The sequence below is a fragment of the Ptychodera flava genome (genome assembly GCF_041260155.1).
Source record: "Ptychodera flava strain L36383 chromosome 3 unlocalized genomic scaffold, AS_Pfla_20210202 Scaffold_26__1_contigs__length_13983176_pilon, whole genome shotgun sequence".
NCBI lineage: Eukaryota > Metazoa > Hemichordata > Enteropneusta > Ptychoderidae > Ptychodera > Ptychodera flava.
In genome coordinates, this window is record NW_027248280.1 from 10111526 (window position 1) to 10132314 (window position 20789).

The 20789-nt window shown below is 39.5% G+C and overlaps 2 protein-coding genes across 2 annotated transcripts; both read right to left on the reverse strand.

Annotated features, from left to right (window-relative positions):
• Positions 1-3922: 3922 nt before the first annotated feature.
• Positions 3923-6759, reverse strand: LOC139125988 (E3 ubiquitin-protein ligase TRIM33-like). Its single transcript, XM_070692059.1, has 2 exons — positions 6627-6759; positions 3923-6043 (listed from the first exon to the last, which is right to left on the reverse strand). The coding sequence occupies exon 2, from the start codon at positions 6030-6032 to the stop codon at positions 4761-4763; it is 1272 nt and encodes a 423-aa protein (XP_070548160.1). The 5' UTR covers positions 6033-6043; positions 6627-6759; the 3' UTR covers positions 3923-4760.
• A 3770-nt stretch (positions 6760-10529) lies between these two features.
• On the reverse strand, positions 10530-13401 carry LOC139126029 (uncharacterized). The gene is made up of 3 exons (XM_070692095.1): positions 13022-13401; positions 12482-12622; positions 10530-11379 (listed from the first exon to the last, which is right to left on the reverse strand). Exons 1-3 carry the CDS (start codon positions 13215-13217, stop codon positions 11150-11152), a joined length of 567 nt encoding a protein of 188 aa, XP_070548196.1. The 5' UTR covers positions 13218-13401; the 3' UTR covers positions 10530-11149.
• Positions 13402-20789: the final 7388 nt, after the last annotated feature.

The window sequence follows — 20789 nt, forward strand, 5'->3', positions numbered from 1 at the left end:
TTAGAATATGCCCATTTGAGTAAGGGAGTCTTCAGTAGTTACAAGGGAATGGGCTAGGGGCATTTAGTGTATATCCGTACTGTAAAATGTGACCCTTCCCATCGTCGTGTCTAAAGTGTGACCCTCACCTCAGTTCAACATTCTAAAACTTGCCCCACCCCTCCAACCAATGCAGTTTTCATCCCTGGAAATTCTGAAGCAGAATCTGCTAATTTACGTAACAATTGGTTTGTTATGTAAGATAGGGACAGAAATTACAGGGAAAGGGCTGGCGTCTTTAGAGGGAAGGTTGCAATTTATCGCGCAAGCATCTTTGAAGGGACATGATATTTCGTGCATTTGCGGGAGGCTCACCATATTTTGCGCAAGTACCGGTATCAAAAGGCAAGATGCGGTTTATATGATGCTTCACCAAAAAATTAAAATAATAATACATGGGAGTCTATCAGGAAAACTATTGACAATTTTCCCCCGCAAAACAAGCTATATCTGTGCATTTATATATATTTGATTAAATATGTAAATGTACTTTGCTTGAAGTGGAAAGTAAAACGTTCATGTGTGTACTACAAGGAATTGGGGTTTTATGGACTTCATCAGAAATGTTGATTCACTACACTAATAACATCTGTGCATTTATAGACGTTTAATAATTCATTTAAATGTATTATATTAGACTAGGGTGGTTACAGGTACTCCAAATGTGTGCAAGAAATTTTATTTCACTCATACATTGTACTCTATGAGGAAACTATGAATAGATTTTTTTCCAATACAAAACTAGCTAAAGCAGTGTATTTATAGACGTTTAATGATTCATTTTAATGTACTTGATGAGACTATCTAGGGTGGTTACAAGTCCATATGTGTACAAGAAAATTCATTTTGGAATTCCACAGAACTGTTGATGCACAATACATTGTAGTCTATAAGAAAACTATGTATATCCAATAGAAAATTAGCTAAATCTGAGTATTTATAGACGTTTGATCATTCATTTTAATGTAAATGATTCGACTAGGGTAGTTGCACGTCCATGTGTGTAAGAAATTTGATTTTGTAATTTCACCGAAATGTTGATTCACTGCACATTGTAGTCTATAGAGAAACTATAATCACTTTTTTCCAATATAAAACTAACAATATCTGTGCATTTATGGACGGTTGATAATTGATATACACTTTGCCACCTGTCCTATATGTTTTTTTTCTCTTGCGCAGGCCTTTCATCAGTTGTAACTGTTCAAGGTGTTTAATGTAGGATACCACTCCATCATCTTTGCTTGTGAAGCTTGTGGATAATGTGTGTGTATTTAAAAGAATCGTTGTATTTTGGAAAAATCTCATAGACAATCGAAGGCCAGGCTGTAAAATCAGCTTCTGTTAAAAATGACCCTGCCTCCAAGATAGGTTTATAAAAAGTGACCCTTCTCGAATTCCCCGAACAACCCCCTGTCATTACTGAAGGCTCCCTAAGATTTCTTTTGTAGTGCCTAGTGTACACACACATTTTGGGTGTTTCTATCGCAACAAACATAATATCTATTATGCATGTTAGAAATCCGTAGGTAATATTTCCTCCAATAGCCAAAGTGTGTCGGGTCGCCGTATCTATTGGGTGTATACACTCTGGCAGTCTGTTTTGGGTGACTCTCTGGCCCTGAGGGAAATCAAACGTATGCTGTTACCCGAATATGGCCAGTCAATGTGTGTTTTGTATACACACCTCATCCAATTTTCTTCCAAAAAATCGAGAATTTCCTCAGCTCTCGGTCGCAGACAACACTTCAACCTTCTTTACTCATTCTAGAATATACGCATTCGTAGACACCACTTTCAAATTCCCCCAGTCAACAGTTGTTCCGAAAGGTCAACACGTTAACGATTTGGGAAACAGCTGACATGTAAGGTGCTCTTTGCATGTACCAACGTCAAAATGGCATATAACACGTGACCGTAAATCAACGAATCGCAACAGATAGTTCGGACGAGGTGCGTTACGATGATTTGTTGTTGCAAATGGCACATATCGACTAATTATGTTCGGGTAACAGCATACGTACGCGTTTGTTTTGGCATGTGCTGTTACCCTAATGGCCGGTCAATATGTGCATAGTATGACAGGCAAATCTTGCTGCTATTTTTCGCTTGTTGCCTAAAGATGCCAATCGGATATTTCTTCTATATTATTATTATGGCACTACGTAATGGCCCACAATACTTTGCGCATTCTGTCTCAAGTTCGTTCCATAATACAGTTTGTGCAGTGGTACTGACCCATCAACAAACACGCAAAATACTCAAAGCAGTTGAACTTTCAAGAATTTATTAATAATTTTGCGACGTAAAAAAAACTTAAATACATAAAACGCGAAAGATATATATTGGAATAGGGCCAGATTTGCATTCTGGCTTGAGAGTTTGGCAGAGTGACGCGGAGAGAAGTGTCCCCTTAAGCTTGCCTCGGAGAAGGAAATAAGCGAAATGGGGACAGGACTTGACTGTCCCGTGCCCGTTGCTAGGCCAGGCTGCAATTAAACCAGGTGGAATGTTTGGGTGGTGGCAGGTAATGTCGACGAAAGTTGAAGTTTGACCAAAACAGGGGCGTTTGTTGACAATCGCTAAACTCGAAGTTAAAAGCAGCTATGTCCAATGAAATATACATGCCGTAATTGCAGAGATGTTCAGACTTGAACGCCACCCTCAACTGATAACAGAAGATAAATAGTAACAATGAAATGGATACTTGTGAGAGAACTGTGGTGAGTTTTGAAACCACCCCTTGCTTTAAAATCAAACGGTTACATTTATGCACTGGGATATGCAGGTTCTTTCATGGTTTTAATGGCTAGTAACCTGCAAATTTCAAAGATTTTTTTGGAATTCTGAATTTGTCTAACAATTGAATGCTCTCCTTTGACTCCAAAAGCACGATGAAACACCTACTATTTAGTTTGTCAACACGGCGGTCTCTATCATTTATGTGCGTGTAAAATGAAATTTTGTTGTTTACTTTTAACGTCAAGCAGTTACTTACCAAAAATAATAATTTAGTTTACATATATCTACAGAATACGTTGAAAATCTGAATACTGTATATCTCAATATGCTTTGGGGAATAGAACAATAAACTATAATTACACTGAAAACATAACTTGTGAAATTAATAACTGTACGGACATATTTTGACATATTTTACGCGGTGACCTTAGTCTCTGCTTCTCCGCACTAGTCTTTGTCTCGGCGAACCCAACGTCAACACCAAGCTCCTTGCAACCAATACTGAAAATCTTGCATACATTGTCAAGTTTTTTAAGGTACCTCAATCGTCATGCACTGATGACAATTTGGGGATGCAACCATAAATTGCGATGTACAGTCGGCCATCATGCTGAGCGTCTGCAAAGCACTGCTTGTAAACTGACAACCAATGACGGCAAGGATAAGGTGTGTGGGTGATAATCTGAACGATTAATCAGCGATTGATCGTCACATGATATTGTAGCTGGGATTCTTAATGGTCAAGAGAAGCAATTTTACTCAAAACGATGTTTTCTCGAAGCCGAACGTTTTTATACCGATCTTTGTCGCTTTTCATCGATAGGGTGAAAATAGTTACATGATTAAAGACAAGATCATCACAACAGGCATGTACACAGTGTTGAAAACGTCACTAGGCTTTGTTTTGTAATACAATTTGTGTTCTGCCCACCTAACACCGTAAGTATATATCTCAAAGATACGAATGACGAACATTAATTATTCCATATGTGCTAAAGTACAAATACCCTCGAGCTCTCCTGAACAACCGAACTAAGGCCATTTCAAAAAAATTCTTTGTTTCTTGTCGTCTTTGGATATTTGAAAAAAATACCAGATGGCCAGGGAAAAAACACAAACAGGCAAAAGCACAAGTGTATTATCATGAGGTCAATTTTTATTTGGTTTCTCTTGGGAAAATACTATTTTTATTTGTTATAGTGCCTGTGGTTGTCTTCTTAATTTTCTCTGGAAACCTACAAGCATGCTGATAGCAAACAAATAATTTTATATAAAGCGCCTTATCAAAGAAAAAAATCAACTGCAGCGGTTTTTGTTTCTTATGTACACAAGAAAGAATATAAAAAACAATACAGGAGTGGAATATTGATCGCTAGAATTCAAAACATACTAGTCTAACTATCAAGTGTAAAATATATATGATTTTCAAAAGGTATCAGCAATGATATAAGTAGTACTGCCCCGGAAGTGCCTTAAAAACTTAATGTCCTTCTTCCAGCAGTCTTGAAATCAGAGGTTAGGTTTGTGGCGTGTTAACAATGCATCCTCAGATTACCATAGTTGAACACCCTGCGAACTTGTTAGGTTGCCAATGTACCGTAACTTTGTTCTCTTATACAGGTCAAGTTTGATCTAATCGAGTAAGCTGGCGAAAAACACGACGTTATCAAAAAGTCTTTGTTATACTTTGATGGTATCAGGTACCGACAGATACGTCCGGGATCAAAGTTTAATGTACGCAGACGAAAATATCCATTATCTTATCGGCAGATGTCCTTTTCGGTCATTTTACATTCTTTGCAATTCAAGCATGTGTACTTCAAAATCAAATAACACGAAGCTGGAAAAAAAACCCACAAAAACTTAATAAATTTGCCCTTTGCTTTTCTCTGTGTGGCGAACGTTGCTATGGACGGAATCAAATGATTTTCCGGTTTGTTTAAATCCGAAATCGCCTCGCACCCGACTCTGAGGCGCAATCAGCCAATGGTGCCAAGCATGTCTGCTGCTATGGTGATGTTCATCGCGTCGGGATTGTTGACGAACCTGACCTCCCGGATGTTTGTGGACGTAACCAGGTGACACTCGTTGCTTTCGTACTCGTTGAACACTTGTCTGCACAAGAAGACAAATATGGCACCCTCGCCGTTGTCGAGGAGGCTTGCGGCGGAGTGATACGACTTCTTAGTCTTCGCAATGCCGTTGTCTAGGCTGTGCTCCGCCTTAGCAATTGCCTTCTCGCGTTGTTTGAACTCGTTGTCAACGATATCAAGGAGTTCGCGTTTGCTCTTGTCCACCTTTGCGCCGACGTTTTGCAAAGTGGACATCACAGCCGCCGATCGTTTCTTTATCCTCTCTACGGCGTGCTTGTACGTGCTTTCGTTTTCCTGATCTTCTCGTTCCAGAAATTTAATTCTGTTGTTCACTCTGGCCTGGAGTTGTCTCAGGTTTTCCATTAAAGTTCTGAGTTCGGTTCTTTTTCTTACCACCGCTTCATCGAGGCTTTCGTGCTGGTGTTGGGGAACCGGGTGGTCTCTTGCCGAACATTCAGAACACAGCGGTCTGTCACAGGTCTTGCAGAAAACAGTGAGATCTTTCTCGCCGTGCAGTGGACATTGCACGGGTCTTTCAAAAGGCGAGCCTTTTTTCAGGGCCTCACGGTACTCTTCGATCCCTTTCAAGTAGTGGTTTCGTGTCGGTGGTATGTTTTTATGCTTCCGTTTGCATTCCACGCAGAAAGCCACCCTACAGCTCGTACAGAACACGGTAGGTGCTCTACTTCCACACGGCTGACACGTCCTCGACTTCCGCAGCGCTTCCTCAGCGCCGAAGTACTCGATGACGTCCTGAATAAAATAGTTGTCGGGCAGGTTCTCGATGCCTCCGGGTGGAAGCTTGTCAAGTTTCTGTTCACACAGAGGGCAGTTGAAACCCTTGGAACCTCGCTTGCGAGGGACGTTCTTCATACAACGCATGCAGAAGTAATGAAAGCAAGGCAGTACTTTGATGGGGTAGTTGAAGATCCCTGTACAAAGAGGACACTCGCATAACCGCGGTGCGATCTTTTTGCGGTCTATCTCGAAAGGTTTAGGCGCCACTTTTGCAGTCTTCGCATTTGATTGCTGGACCACGTTTGTCTTCTTCCCATTTCCGTGATCGCCTCCGCTAAGGACATTTTGTTTTGCTCGTCCTTCCTCATGACTTTCCGCGGGAGATACTTCATTCTTGCCCCTTGACGCTCCGCTGCCCATTTCTCTTCAAGCTGTTGGGAATAAAACAAGAATGAACTGACGGAAATATAATATGCCCCCCGGAGATACTTGTCGGATCCTCAAATCATAACCATGCCATTCTGATCTTGTAATCGTGTGACATCATTTAAAAGCCCGCGCAGACGAAGATTTTTCTTGTTTCCATAAGTACATTTCCTTCTGGGAGTTCATACAGAACACAGCAGCCATTTTAATTTGAATTTTAAAATTATCGTTCAATTTTTAAGTAATTCGTGTTTCAGACTATAACTTTGCATTATGGCTCCTGATTGATACCGTCTATGCTTAAGCATGATCGTTAGATTCCGTTAAAATTAATTTGCGCACAAGTTTAAACATTTTCTGCTTCCATAACAAGTACACCCGCAACCCGCCAAAAAAACCAAACTTCGTCTGCATCGTTGACGCAAAAGCCTGCAACTTCTTCTACATCGTGGCGCCAGCATGGTAGATACTCGACACACAATATTATTTGCATGTAAACTGACGAGTTTGTCGAAAGTTTTAGAATGAACAACAGTTTTTAACGTTGTTAAAAGGTGAGTTTAGGTGAACAGCAGACGATCAGCTTACCTTTTGATCGACAAAAGTAAAAATATGCCCGCCAATAAAGTTGGAGGAGAAAACGCCCCACTCGAGTCGTCTTTTACCTTGTCACGGACTATCGATCGGCGTGAAAAAACAGTCCGTTTTGTCGTTTGCGGTTAATTTGTACGAGCTGCCTATCACAGGGCCGCATCGTTTCGTTGTGACGGCAACTGCTGATATGGGTCGAGCAGAGTCACGACTCCGAGATATTGGCGTCCTATTTTGATAAAGTGAGTACTAAAAACCAACAAAACTTGTAAGCATTGACACCGGTAATAGATTGTAAAGAAGTCAGGCCACACCACCTTGCCCAAGATAAACGCCCATGTTTTGTTTGCGTGAACTAGTTGCTATGGCAATATCCTATGGCAATTGAAAGAATATGGTCCACTTTGAAAATGTTTACGAAAGTATGTAGCATTTATTTTTGAAATCAATATCTACCCCTACAAAGTGGAGAGTGAAGTATGATGATGAATTTTAAAATTATGTGCATTAAACATATTCTGCTCACACAAGCTATTATCTAACAATTCCCGTACATTAATTTGAATTTGCTTCTGCACATTATCTCAAAACTCCGATAGGGGCATTAACCCTTTGAGCGCCAAAGTCAGTTTTTGTCATCTATATTACATAATATCAGTCAATTTTTTTCAGATTTTGGAAAAAAAAACTGTAGCCAATATAATGTAATGTCCATTTGGTCCAAAATTATAAAAAAATGAGAGGAAAATTTATGAAAATTGGTAAAATATTGCACTAAAATTTTGGTGGGAAAAATTACAGCACTCAAAGGATTATAACCGGCCGCATTTTCATTTAGTAGTGCTAAAAAGATCCGCTCATTTTCTTCTGTTTGCCCCCGAATAATCATGTTGTAGTGCTTTGTCGCGCCCGGGCTGCCACCGATGCGAGCGATAAATTTTGCCCATAGAAAATTAGAGAGCAACATCGCGTGCCATACATTAATCTTGGCATTTGTCTTATTATCATTATGAATCAAATATCCACCTTTCAATGTCTTTACTTAATATCCACTTAAAAGTTCACTTTTTTCCAATTAAAAGACACATGCGTCATACGTATTTAATCGGTTTATATTTTATTCATTGGTGAGTCGATAATCTGATGTGACAATTGTATAGTTTTTTTCCTAAATAAATATTTTGAATGCAGCACCAGCTCTGCTGGGGACGGATTTCAATAGGGAGACGAGTTGTTCGTATATTCATCATCGAATGGTGGGCACACAGTCCATGTAGCCGACAATGAGATGCAAATGATATGCGGTCAAGGTCTCCTCAATTAACTTTCAGCTGGTTCTTCACTTTCTACTATTTTATATTATTTTTTACTAAGGCACATACTTATTCTACCTGCAACTTAAAACTGATAGTGATTTTGTAGCTCATTCTTTACTATTTTTCATAGTTTTTGGTAGCCGGTAACAGACACTTCGTGTTCGTGTCGGCTACATGGACGATCTTCGAATGGTTGACGGCAAGTTAGTGTAGCAGATTGCCTCACATTCTGAGGAAAACTCTGGTAGTCATGAAATATTCATGCCACGGTTTAGTTCATTACGTGAACACCCATACTCATCCACCCTATACGGTACCTCTAATTACATCGGTTGATTTTCGTTTAGTGGAGTTGCTACGAAGTGGCCGCACAAATGGAAAGTAACGCTTTTGATTTCGTCGGCAAAAAACACAGAAAGTACAGCTGGTTCCACTGAAAACACTTCAATCAAGCCAAAAAAAATGCTAGCCGCTGGATGAGGATGGTTTTTCGTAGTACTTCGATAAAATCCGTAAACAATATAAGAGACGACGAACATGAGTAGATTGAAGTTCCGACGTCGTTTGTTTGCCGTTCACAACAGTTAGCTGTGCTAAAAATATGCCTCCGTGGTCATACATCAACAATGTTTGATCTGGGACTCAGGTTTCATAACACGCTATACCTTTATTCAGCAGATTCTGTGACTGTGAGTTTGCACAATTACGGACGGATTTAGAAAAATAATTGGTCTCATAAAGAAGTCTTTTTGTACAACAGCTAGTCTTAAACGAGTTGGAAGTCACTTAAAATCGTTCCGAGTAGCTATTTACGTGAATTTAAAATGCCTGGCAAGCTGTCTGAAGGGCCAGATACATCTACTTATCTGACTTATGTCGGGACCTGCGATAAATTTCTTTGCACTCCACTACGGCCTGGCAGTCTTGTACGCAGTACAATGTGCAAGTATCCTTATCTATCGGGAAACAAACAGACATAGATGTGGCCGCTTGCCTATCAAACGATTTATCGCATACAAGATTGTCCAGAACACGTTTGATCAGATAACAAGGTTGTTTGTAATGTCGGAAAGTGTGTGTATGAATTAAGAAAAAATAAAACAGCGTGAAAATATTGATTGATGGGATACTTCATGCTCCAACTTACTAACACACACACGCACACACACACACACACCCCCTCTCTCTCTCTCTCTCTCTCTCTCTCTCTCTCTCTCTCTCTCTCTCCGTCTAGTCGTCTAGTCTCTCTCAATAAATAAAATAATTTCCACTGGTTCAATTAACGCGTACATCAAGCGGGTCGATCGATTGGATGTAACTTTGCAATTCCATGTCGCTGTGTTTCGACCTTTTCCGGCCTAAATTCTAAATTGAACTCTGCTCTACGTGTACACATTTACTCAAACGCTGTTTTGTGATACAGTATAACGCAACTGGTACTGCGCCCCTGGAGTCAAATATATAACTGCTATCGTTTAATGAATAATGGTTTGCAGCAACGACGAAGTTCTCTTATCTCCAGAAATTAAAGTCAGTCCCCACAGAGTGGATTGTGTAATGCCATTATATTTATTACGATCTCCGATGACGGATCCTCTGAAGTAATATTAAATCTGAAATGAAAGTCTGCATCCAATCATTGACTTCTGTTTATACGTATCAGAGATTTTCCCTGGATTTCCAAGTACAGCATGGATACGTCGCATTGTATAAATAGAAAATTAACACACTTTCCAAATTAATTCATCAAAACATTTTAAAATGATCTTTGAGTTTTCTTCTGCCTTTCCTTTTCAGCAAAATCTGACCCCAAGTGTGGCAACTCTGATTGAGCCCAGGAGTCAGAAATTCGTTCTTTTGCAACAAATTCAAATGATTCAGTTTTGGATTGTTTTCTCGTACAACCTGCTCATTTCTGTCACGGTGAAAATGTGCTTCTAAAAGATAGACACAAGGTTCCATGATTGTAACATGAAATGCTGTACGCAATTGAAGTTAACGTTGTTGCAATTTGAGATTAATGACTTGGTTTTGCGATAGAAGATCGTCAACAACGGAATATTCTGCACGAATTTTTTGTGTTACTTTTTCCTAGGCGATACATGAGCTCGGACGCAAAATATAGAATTCCACATTCTCCGGCCACATACTTGCTGGGCTGAGTTGATGTGTCTTCTATCGCATAGTATTCGCCTCGAAAGCGAATGTTTCATATTTAATTCAATGAAACTATCGACATTTTCTCACCAATCTGAATAAAAAAATCAAAGGTTAACGTGCAAAGTTTGGTGCTAGAGAAACAAATTAGCCAACATTCATGCCGGTATTTGAAACTCAACATGGCGGCCATCCCTGTGTTAACTCCATGGGGAAATTGTATTTTCTGCAACCAAGATGGTGAAAAGTTCCATTAGACAAAGACCTTTAAAATGAAGCCACAGAAGAGGTAGACAAGTGTTGAAAACAAAGGCTCAAATATCTTTTATGGAGGCGCATTATACATTAAGAGTACCTGAGGTACAGATACCCTTGTAACAGTTGTTCCACAATGCTACAGTAATAATGTACCTCAAAGACAGGTATTCGGCTCCCTGCTTGTGTTTCAACAAATCCTTGATAGTATGATGCTTGCATGAACTTACTTTGAAACTTGTGAGCTTGCGGAGACTCTGAAGTTTTTATGGCCGCGCCTTTTGTGAAAGAACCAACGTATAAATATAGACGAAATTTATGAAGTTTCAAATATTGACGGATTTGTTTGTCTAGTACCAAAACTTGTACAATGACCCTTGACCTTCCTTCTTCACGTCAAGCGAGGCCCGTTTCGACGATTTCCATACTCAAATTAAATGATACGTCTACTCAAATGATACGTCTTATGTTATTACATGTATAATAAAGGAATGAAAACAATTCTCAGTGAGTATAAAATCCTAGGAAGACATTTGAAAAAAGTCAACGTTATTTGATAATAAAGTGGAACACGCCGGTAGAAGGACATTCATTCGTCAATGTTGTCTAAGCAACTATCTAGGATATGCTTGCTGGCAAGGCGTTCATCGCCTCCAACCAAATGAACTTGACCAAGCACAAATCTCGGTCGGCGCTCAAAACATTTACAAAGTATAAATATATATTTATTAAAAACGAATGAAAAAAAATATCGTCTGGTCAGACCCGTTCAAAATTGTAATCCTGAACGCACTACATAGTCATTACTGGTCTATATTCCCGCCAAGTCCCTAAATGGTGGCGCAATTCGGCGATGTTATCACCTATTCCAGCAAATCGTAAAAGGTTCCATCCTGCGAGGATATTCGTTGGCATGGCAACCTGACACGCGATGAAGGAGAATCCAACACTGTAACCGTATTCTGCGTTGAGCGATGACGTCCTGTGATGATACCATAGCGTCGCCATTAGCGTCGGTAACGCTGTAATAAATAAATAAATAAATAAATAAATAAATAAATAAATAAATAAATAAATAAATAAAAAATAATGTTATAGGGATTGGATATCCGACTGTCTGATTTTAATAATTTGAATTGGTGTGTTGAATTTGAAGATTGCTCAAAAGTAATGACAAAATGAATACACTAAAATTAAAAGCAAGATATGCGCAGAGAGAACGATAAAAAGACTGCTGGTAAAACTTTGTTTTGAAAAATAATTTTTTTTTTGCAAAGTGTCACGTAAATCAGTCCCAGATTTTGGTTGCTTTCTCCTTTCTATTCGTTTCTCTTTCAGAATCTGTATTGTCATTTCGTTAGCCACTTTTTTAATGAATTCTTGTCCTTTCAATAACTAGCTTATCATTGCAAACGAAGTATAAACTTATCACATTTTATCAGCTTACATTCTTTCCCCATTCGTCCTCGTAAAAAATCCTTACTTCTACCATTCTCAGTCTGTGCATGCTGTTTGATGCACTCTTCTAGACTGAACTCTTCAGCTCTGTCCCATACTAGGATCTTATCTTTCTGTCTACGTCATACTCCAGTCTCCACCCCATCCGAAATATTTAATGCTCGGATACGATTTCATTTTGCTCACTATGCTACGTAGCTCTTTCGCTTTTTACGATCTTTATGTTAGTGGATATGGTGGACATAAAATGTAAAAATGGACACTTGGTTCGATAAAATACTATGATTTTCAATCAAACATATCACAGATTGACGAACTTACAGTAGACATGATGGACTGTTAGCCCACGCAGTGCAATGTACACGCACTACGCACTGCAATATACACGGACTACGCGGTGAAATTTACATGGAGCAGAGGTCTATGCATGAACATAATCTTGACCTTTTCCGCATGGCAAACGAAAGAGAACACAAATCGACTGGGCTGCATTTCTTAAAATTGAAGTGTAAATGTACAGTGCCGAAAACGAGGCCATTGTATGTATGTCTCTTCATGATTATACGCTTAATTAATTGTAATAAGGTCAGCGTTGCTATACGCTATCCATTCTCATCCGTTTTTCGTCTGCGTGCATGTTTGTCTGGATATTTAATTGTCGATTACCTGTGAAGACCACGGCGTATCCCCAAATCTTGAAGGTGGCCTTGTGAACTTGATCGGCAAACGCGAAGGTCACCATGATGATGCCCAAGCCTGTCACCAGACAGGCCGCCACCACGCATGCTCTGGTCACATAGACGTGCCCTGTGGTCATTGCAATATGTCAGGAGATAAAGGCGATTTGCGTTAAATGATCGTAAGCGACGAATTTAGAACAGACTAGACGCCGAGTGTATAAATGGTTTGGTATCCTAGGCATGCAAAAATCTGTGACATTATACAGGGTATAAATGCACGCATGTAAATATTTATATACTGACGATGGCACAGTCGCACATGAAATATTAAATTTGATATATAAGCCAATAAAAATATTTCTTGATTGTATATAGGAGAAAAAAATAATAAAAAAAATATGACACGCTAAAGTTTAGTGATATTAAGAAAATAACAGTTGTTTTGTTGATGTACATTTCCAGTCTCACATATGGGGATTGTAACAGTACTGTTTTAATCACCGAGACAATGGGTGGATATATTTACCATGATGACCAGAGGCCAGCTCGATATCTTCACATTCTTGATAATCCTTGTAGCAGACCGTCCAGAGCCCTACGTGCGAGTACAGCGGGTGATCGGCCAGGGTGTACCAGTGTGACGTGATCAGCGACACCAGCGTTGCGAAGTAGCCGAGCAGCAGACAGACAGAACCACACTGATACTGGAGCTGAGAACCCATCGTATGACGTATATTACTCAGCTACTCCTCAAGGAGGGACAGAATCGGCTTCCTGTGGTTACATCGTAACAAACCACGAGGGGACATGATGAGTTGTGTTGTGGTCCATGTTTTACACTACTCATACAATTATTAACGAGGATTCTACTTGTAAATGATAACGATTGATTTACTCGACGCTGTATGTCAGATATTATAGCTCGCTGTGTTTTTAATATCATAACCGTATAAGGTTAAAGGTCAAACAGATCCATAAATATTGCTTTTTGTGCTTCTGTTTTTATTATACATGATGGTGACTGCATTTGTCTGTTACCGTCACTGTCCCGCGTGCATGTCTGTCCGTCTGTCTGTCTGTCTGTCTGTCTGTCTTTTTGTCTGCCTGCCTCATTCTGGCCGTCTTTGTCCTACTCTCTGAGACTGTTTGTCTGTCGTTGTCTTTGCTCCCCCTCTCTAATTACTTAGTTAAATAATTTAATTTATTAATTGAATCATATATTTATCTATTTAACATTCAGTAGTTAGACAGCCACCGCTGTAGAATAAGTGGCATCTAACTAAATTAGTGAATGCAATATTGTAGAGTAATCGCAACTATTTTTTTCTGACCATCATGTAGTGAAGTTATCGCGATTCCGGGAGAAATTGCCGATCACGTTAACTCCACGCATGCGCAAATCTACTACACATAGTACCTCTCACAAGCGTGAAAACATGCGCGAGGTGTTATTGCGAATCTTAGTCAAAACCTTTCCAATAAAAAATAACATTTTGTGCGTTGAAGCTCAATGAAGTTACTTTATTTTTTGGCAATCACGGACTTGAACCAAGTTTAAACACAGATGGCTGTTCTGCATGGATATCCGACTCACCGAGTTAAAGCCAATTCCAGCTGCGTCGAACCACAGGCTGTGTCCCTCCACCCACGTGGTCGAACACTAGTTTCCATTGGTATTTTGTGTACCGAGTTGTAATGTACAGACCATTGCATCTGCGCCTCAGTCGTTGGGCGAGCATAATGCTTTTGTTTAATATAAAGCGGACATGTACTAGCATCCGTAGCCCAAAATCAACTGTATTGCTCGGAGTAAACTGAAATCATAGAGCTGAACTGACATGGACAAAGTGAGACTTGTTATGTACTAGTATATAATTTATCATTCATCATTGCTTAACATTTATGATATCAGTAGCTCATGCATATGTAAAGTAAATATGTATCAAAATTTCAGGCAGTGTAGACATATTGTAAGAAATGATTCCAAAATTCAGACGCTGTTGCTCATGATCAGCTTTATACATTTCGTCACGTGTTGTATGCGCCAGTATCTAAATATATTGAATTATATCCACAGACCTGTGTCAGAAAATTATCACAAACCTGTTGCCATCCTAATACTTACATAATTTATGATATGTTCAAGGGGTGAATATTATTTTTCTTTGAATATCGGATATTATCTTCGAGTATGGAGACTTTGTGTAATATATATGGCACACATCAGTCGAATTAGAATGACACAGGCCCCGGATGTGCAGCCCGGTCCCGGGAGCACTCACTGCGTCTGCAAGGCTCAGAGGGAAAGACTTTGGGCTTAATGATATTTGTAGCGCCATCACACACACAACTCAAATGTTACTTGTTCTTTGTCGTTACTGCAAAAAAACTTCATGCCGGAAAATGCCGAGAGAGTTTGACCGGTTAAGAAGGGCTTGACTACGTAGTTTCTGCGTAGTGAAGCTTCATTACGTATTCATGGTGACCCCTGGCCAGCTGTCAATAACTTTGGGGGCTTTTGTCTTTTGGCCTGCTTTGCATATGCGTCGTTGGACACGACCTGCCAATCACCCAGGTAGTCAATTAAACTATTAATTGACTGTTTACTGACCCAATTAACACTATCCAGCAGTATCAGTCATATTTTAATCGCGTGGCCCGGGTAGGCACAACGTAGGAACGCGTGTATTTCTGTGTGTACGTTTCACTTGTGGTGTTGTTTGTACCATCGTGTGTCCTTGTTTCACCTACAGCATTACCTTCAAGGTGACAGGCTTACTATTAATGTTCAGTATCATTGCACCGAGTTCTGCCCACGGTGAAAACCACCTGTTTTGCCTACTAATTACTGCCCGTCGCTGCCCGTCCTGAATGTAGCCTGTAGCTACAGTAATCACATAAATCATTTATCAGTTTTGATATATACTCCTAAATTGTAAGTTTGATCAAAATCGAGACCACATTCAAGGGCTATGCAGACTGTCCATGTAAGCACACACAGTGACAAGAAGGCGGCAAACACCTACTCACCAAGCACATCGAATCGGCGAAAAGAAGCATAAAAAGCTAGGCTTATCGCCAAAACAAACGCGCCAAGCGCTAACAAAAACCCATACCAAGCGGCCCTTTTCAGGGCCACCAAATACTCAAAAAAGGGAACTACCAAAAAATACGATAAGATGACATAGAACACACAAACACTTAAAAGAAATAACAAAAATCGTACACATAACAAACAACTGAAACACAACATTAAATACAAATAAACAATCACAGTAACGTAACAGAAAACATGGCCGTGGAAATAAATCAGCTATTTCCAAAGAAAAGCCGACAACAACATGAAATTCAACAACAACCTATCATCGCTCAAACTATGAAACTCCGAAAAATAGTACTAGGCGAAAGCCTTAAAATTCATTCGGACACCAACAAAACCAAACAGAATAAACCACCTCAGGATTTCAACAAATAAAGTCGTATAATGTGACTACGCTACATCGTGAGACACAAACAATCGCAACAACACCAATTCAAAGAAAAGTCAAATTGGACTCCACGAACAACAAAAAAACAAAAATTTGAAAGCTATCTGAAGCTGCTAAACTCGCACTTCTAGAGATACCCTTTCAAACAAGGAAACAAAACATGTCGCGTGCCAAAAGAATCGCGATAAACAGCTTGCAAACATTGGACAAATTTTGGGAAAATAACCCTTCGACAAGGGTCGGTTTTTCGTTATTGTCAACACAAACGATTACGTACTCGAATGCGAAAGGCAATTACGTAACACTCAGTATTATACACAACAAGCCAGAACAAACAGTAAACAAAGTAAATGAACTATTAATTAAAATGTACGAGAACAAGCACATCAACCAGGATACTTGTAAGTATCTTGATCCAATAAACATAAAATCCGTACCCCGCAGTGGTACTTATTGCCTAAAAATTCACAAACCTCCGCAAAAATCTAAAAGACACACCAGTCAAAACAAAATTTACCGAAGTAAAGAAATATAGAACAAACAAACCGAACCACAAACGGACTCACAACGTGACCAAAATTAATATACTTGCCTCGCTAATCGGAAAGCAAGACCACTAAAATGCATTAAAATAAATTTTCACAAACACAAACTAAGGAAAGAATCTACACTGCGACTGATGAGAAACCACACTCGGGTTTCGAAACGCAAGCGTCAAAGGGCGACTCTATCAACTTTTGTAACAACATAGGTCCGGCTGCGTCTCGCCATAAGCTTTCCCCACACAAACAAAACATTACCGTACACACTAATCCAAAACTTCTCTACAAATATGCAAAGCGAAACAAACATTCATTAACACAAACAATCGGATAAGAATGTAGGAACACATTTTCGAAACGAATCAAACACAAACTCGACACAAAAACATTTAGGATAGTTAGGTGGGGAGCCTGTTTCACATTTTTTACATCTCGCTATACTGTCTATGATTCTAAAAATAAAGTCATCTGCCACTTTTTCTGTATACGCGGTTTGGCAAAACTCATCTCTTCAATCGAAAGTCGGGCGATTTCATGGTTCTTTGGGGCACTTAAGTGTACGTCGAGCTTAAGGAATGTAGTTACATTCGCGATGTTTTATTCGAAAATTATTTATTCCTTCAAGGGCAAATGCACATAATTTATGCTGTTGGAAATACTGGCCGCTCATAAACAAGACAATAAACTCAATATATGTGCATTTTACTTATATTGTCAAAGTACCACCGACACCACAAAAAACCAAATGGTTCAGTCCAGGTATTTGCAACTCTGCCATCCGAATGGTCAACAGGAAATCAACCATAGGTGTCTTTTGGCACGCGTATACGCCAGTCACCTAGGCGACGGTAATCTGCACCACTTATCACCATCGGGAAGGTACTCCTCCCCATATACCACTGGTGATCCCACCCTCAAGGCACTGCGTCATTCGACCAAGCATTGTTATTGTAATTTCCTGAATAAAATTAACAGCGAGGTCAACCGGTCAAACTCTCTCGGCATTTTCTCTCATGTGTACAAAATTTATTGTCACGTCCATTTGAGAATTCGTTGAACAACACAAGCTGCATTCATGTAAATTTTTAACCTCTCTTTGCGATATCACCACATGATTTCCGTGTTTCAATATGATTTTAGAACTATGAAGTATTTCGTTGGGGTCTCACATACACATCTTAGAATATATCATGACAATAAAACAAAGTACAGTATTTGAAATCATTCGAATGGGAATAAAAACAGATATGCATATAAATGGTTGTGAGCAAGAAAATATGTTGCAATGACAACACTGGTCAAAATAATTGATAAGTGGCAAGCTAGACGATGATCGTTGTCTGTTCATACTCTCGCAAGGACGTTTGGAGGAGACGGAACCCTCCGATCGATGTTACCACCTTTTCCGCCATAGTGTAAAATTTTCCATCCGGCTAGGATATTCATTGGCATGGCAACCTGACACAGGATGAAGGAATAGCCGATATTGTAACCATAGATGGAATTAAGTGATGAGGTCTCGATGTGGTACAAGAACGTTGCCAGAATCGTCGGTATAGCTTAAATAAATAAATAATAAATAAATAAATAAATAAATAAATAAATAAATATAAATAATATCTACCTATTAGATCTATCCATCTATCTACATCTATGCGTGAGTGTACACACATATGTCAGAGAGAGAGAGAGAGAGAGAGAGAGAGAGAGAGAGAGAGAGAGAGAGAGAGAGAGAGAGAGAGAGACTTAAAAATAAATTACTTGATGGTTGATGGTCCTAGGGTCACAAAGTTTGAAAAATGGCAAATATAGTGGTTTGTCGCAAAGTTTCCTGTAACAGATAGTTTAGAAGTCATGTTTAAAAAAAGTTACGTTCATTGGCGACATATTGAGTCCAACGCAGAACATATATTTAACAGCGAGGGTTTGTCAGCATTACTGGTTCATTATCAGCCTACGAATAGTATTGTTAGCACCTAGTGCAGCAGTAAATGTTTAAAACTGGCCCTTTAACGTTTTATCTCCCGTTATGCACTTTCACTAGCGAAACCCTTTTGCATCTATAGCTGCAAAATCAGTATTGAATATCGCATACTTACCTGATAGGATCACGGCGTAAGCGCACACTCTGACGGTGACCCAGGGTACTTTCTCGCCGAATGCAAAGCTCACCATGACGGTGCCCAGACCAGTTAGAAGACAGGTCGTCACCACGCATGCTCTGGTAGCATAGACGTGCACTGTTTAGGGAAACAATATTATGGTAAATGGCTTTAGTTCGGTGTCCGCAGAAATACGGGAATCAGGATTGAAATAATATAAATATGAATGTGTGAATGTACCAAATTTAAGGTAGAACGCGCGCCTTAGGGACATATAATCGAACTCTCAAATTTCTACAATTCTTTTCTGATCTACCACTTGTGGGGGCTCATTTTAAAGCTCTTGGAGGAAGAAAAACTTTCACCGGCTTAGTTTTTCGAAAATCCAAAATTTAATTTCTCCCCATAGAGTCAACATAGGAATGGCGGCCATTTTGAATTTCAAATATCGAAAAATGTTGAGTAATTTGTTTCGCTTTTTTTCAAACTTTGAAGGGTGACCCCCGATTTTTATTGTTGATTTGGTTGAATGCTTCATTCAGGAAAGTTTGAGCAAAAGTATAACTCTTTCACTTTCGAGGTGCATAGCTGAAATATTGAAAAATGCTGCGCCAAAAAAATGGATATTTTTGTATCTATGATTATCGAATATTAAATAATGATTCTTCACTTCACAAGTAGAACTAATAACTCAATACGATTTAATTGAACGTTTCGGGAACAGGTGATGAATAATTACCAGGCTCCAATTCCAGAATATCACATCGCGGATAAAGTTTGTAACACACGGTCCACAGTCCCACATTCGAGTACGCCGGATGGTCGCTGAGCGTGTACCACTCAGCGGTGGTCAAAGACAGTAAGGTGGTGACGTAAGCCAACAGCAGACAAATAAGCCCGCAGGGATACAGACGACGGCAGACGACCAGTAGTTGTTTTTTTCTCATGGGAAGGGGGACCAGGGCCGAGTCCCGCGCTCACAGAAATGGACACTGCACAGGTACATGCTCAGTCAGATTAAATTCAGTTGTGGGGATCTGGCGCGTTCTCTTCCCGTTTTCTTTGTTACGTCCGATTCGTCTCAGAGCAGATGAGAAAGGCCATAAACAACAAATAAATAAAATAAATAAATGAATAAATATAAGGTGGTGACGGGCCATATCTTTACATCAAAATTCATTTGGACACGCTGTCAGCCTTACTTCCTCGTTTATTATCCGAGTTGGATTAGAAAGCGTGCTTAGTATATTTTTTAATTTTTTTTATTCTTTAATTCGAGAACGTGCTCATAAATTATAAGGAATAAAGACAAAGCATACGCAACAAGAAAATTACAAATCTACACATACTCTATACTTAGAACACAAGTAAAAAAGTTTAAAAACAATCAGAGAACATTTTGCGCCAAAAGTTGCTGTGTCGAATTATATCAAAGGATAAAGCTGCTCCGATCAGATGATTTTCCATTATAGACCACGGTCTTTGAACTTGAACTTTCAAGAGCAGTAGCTGTAACTTTTGATTTTTCTCTATTTCTTTTGTATTTAATGTCAACTCCAGTTTCTTGTTCGACTCCCCAAAACATGCTGAGATACACAGTATTCAGTTCGTCAACTCAGCCAGGCCTTGTACTTGTGTAAACTGCATTGTTATTGTTGCCACTGAATTCTGATCCGCACGAGAACTCAAAATGTAAATAGCAGTGCACTTTAACAGGCTGCGTTGGCGAGCTAAATAGCAGGTGATCTAACTTGCTTTGGGGAGTAAAATATGAAGTTAAGGTTGACAAAAAAATTAAAAACAGTGAAAGAAAATCGAACAATACAGCTCTAGGCCCTTTAACCCTTTCACCACCATGGTTTGTCCCAAATCCATTGTTTTCTATGGTAAAGTTGGACCTGTATACAGGGAACTGGGGGTGAAAGGGTTAAAGGCTCGATCCCGGATGGTGGAGCGTCGTCGCTGAGGGCGGTATAAACTTACCCTTCACAAGGGTGAGGCAGAAGGTTTTGTAGTTCGGTTGTAATCTGTTGAATCTGTCTATGTCACGATAACAAATCAGTCAAATATTCACGGCCAGAATTCTCAGGCAACGCTTACGACTTTGGTCCAGCATCTTAATTTAAAATTTCTGTAGATATGCGATGCACTGTATCTAGTAG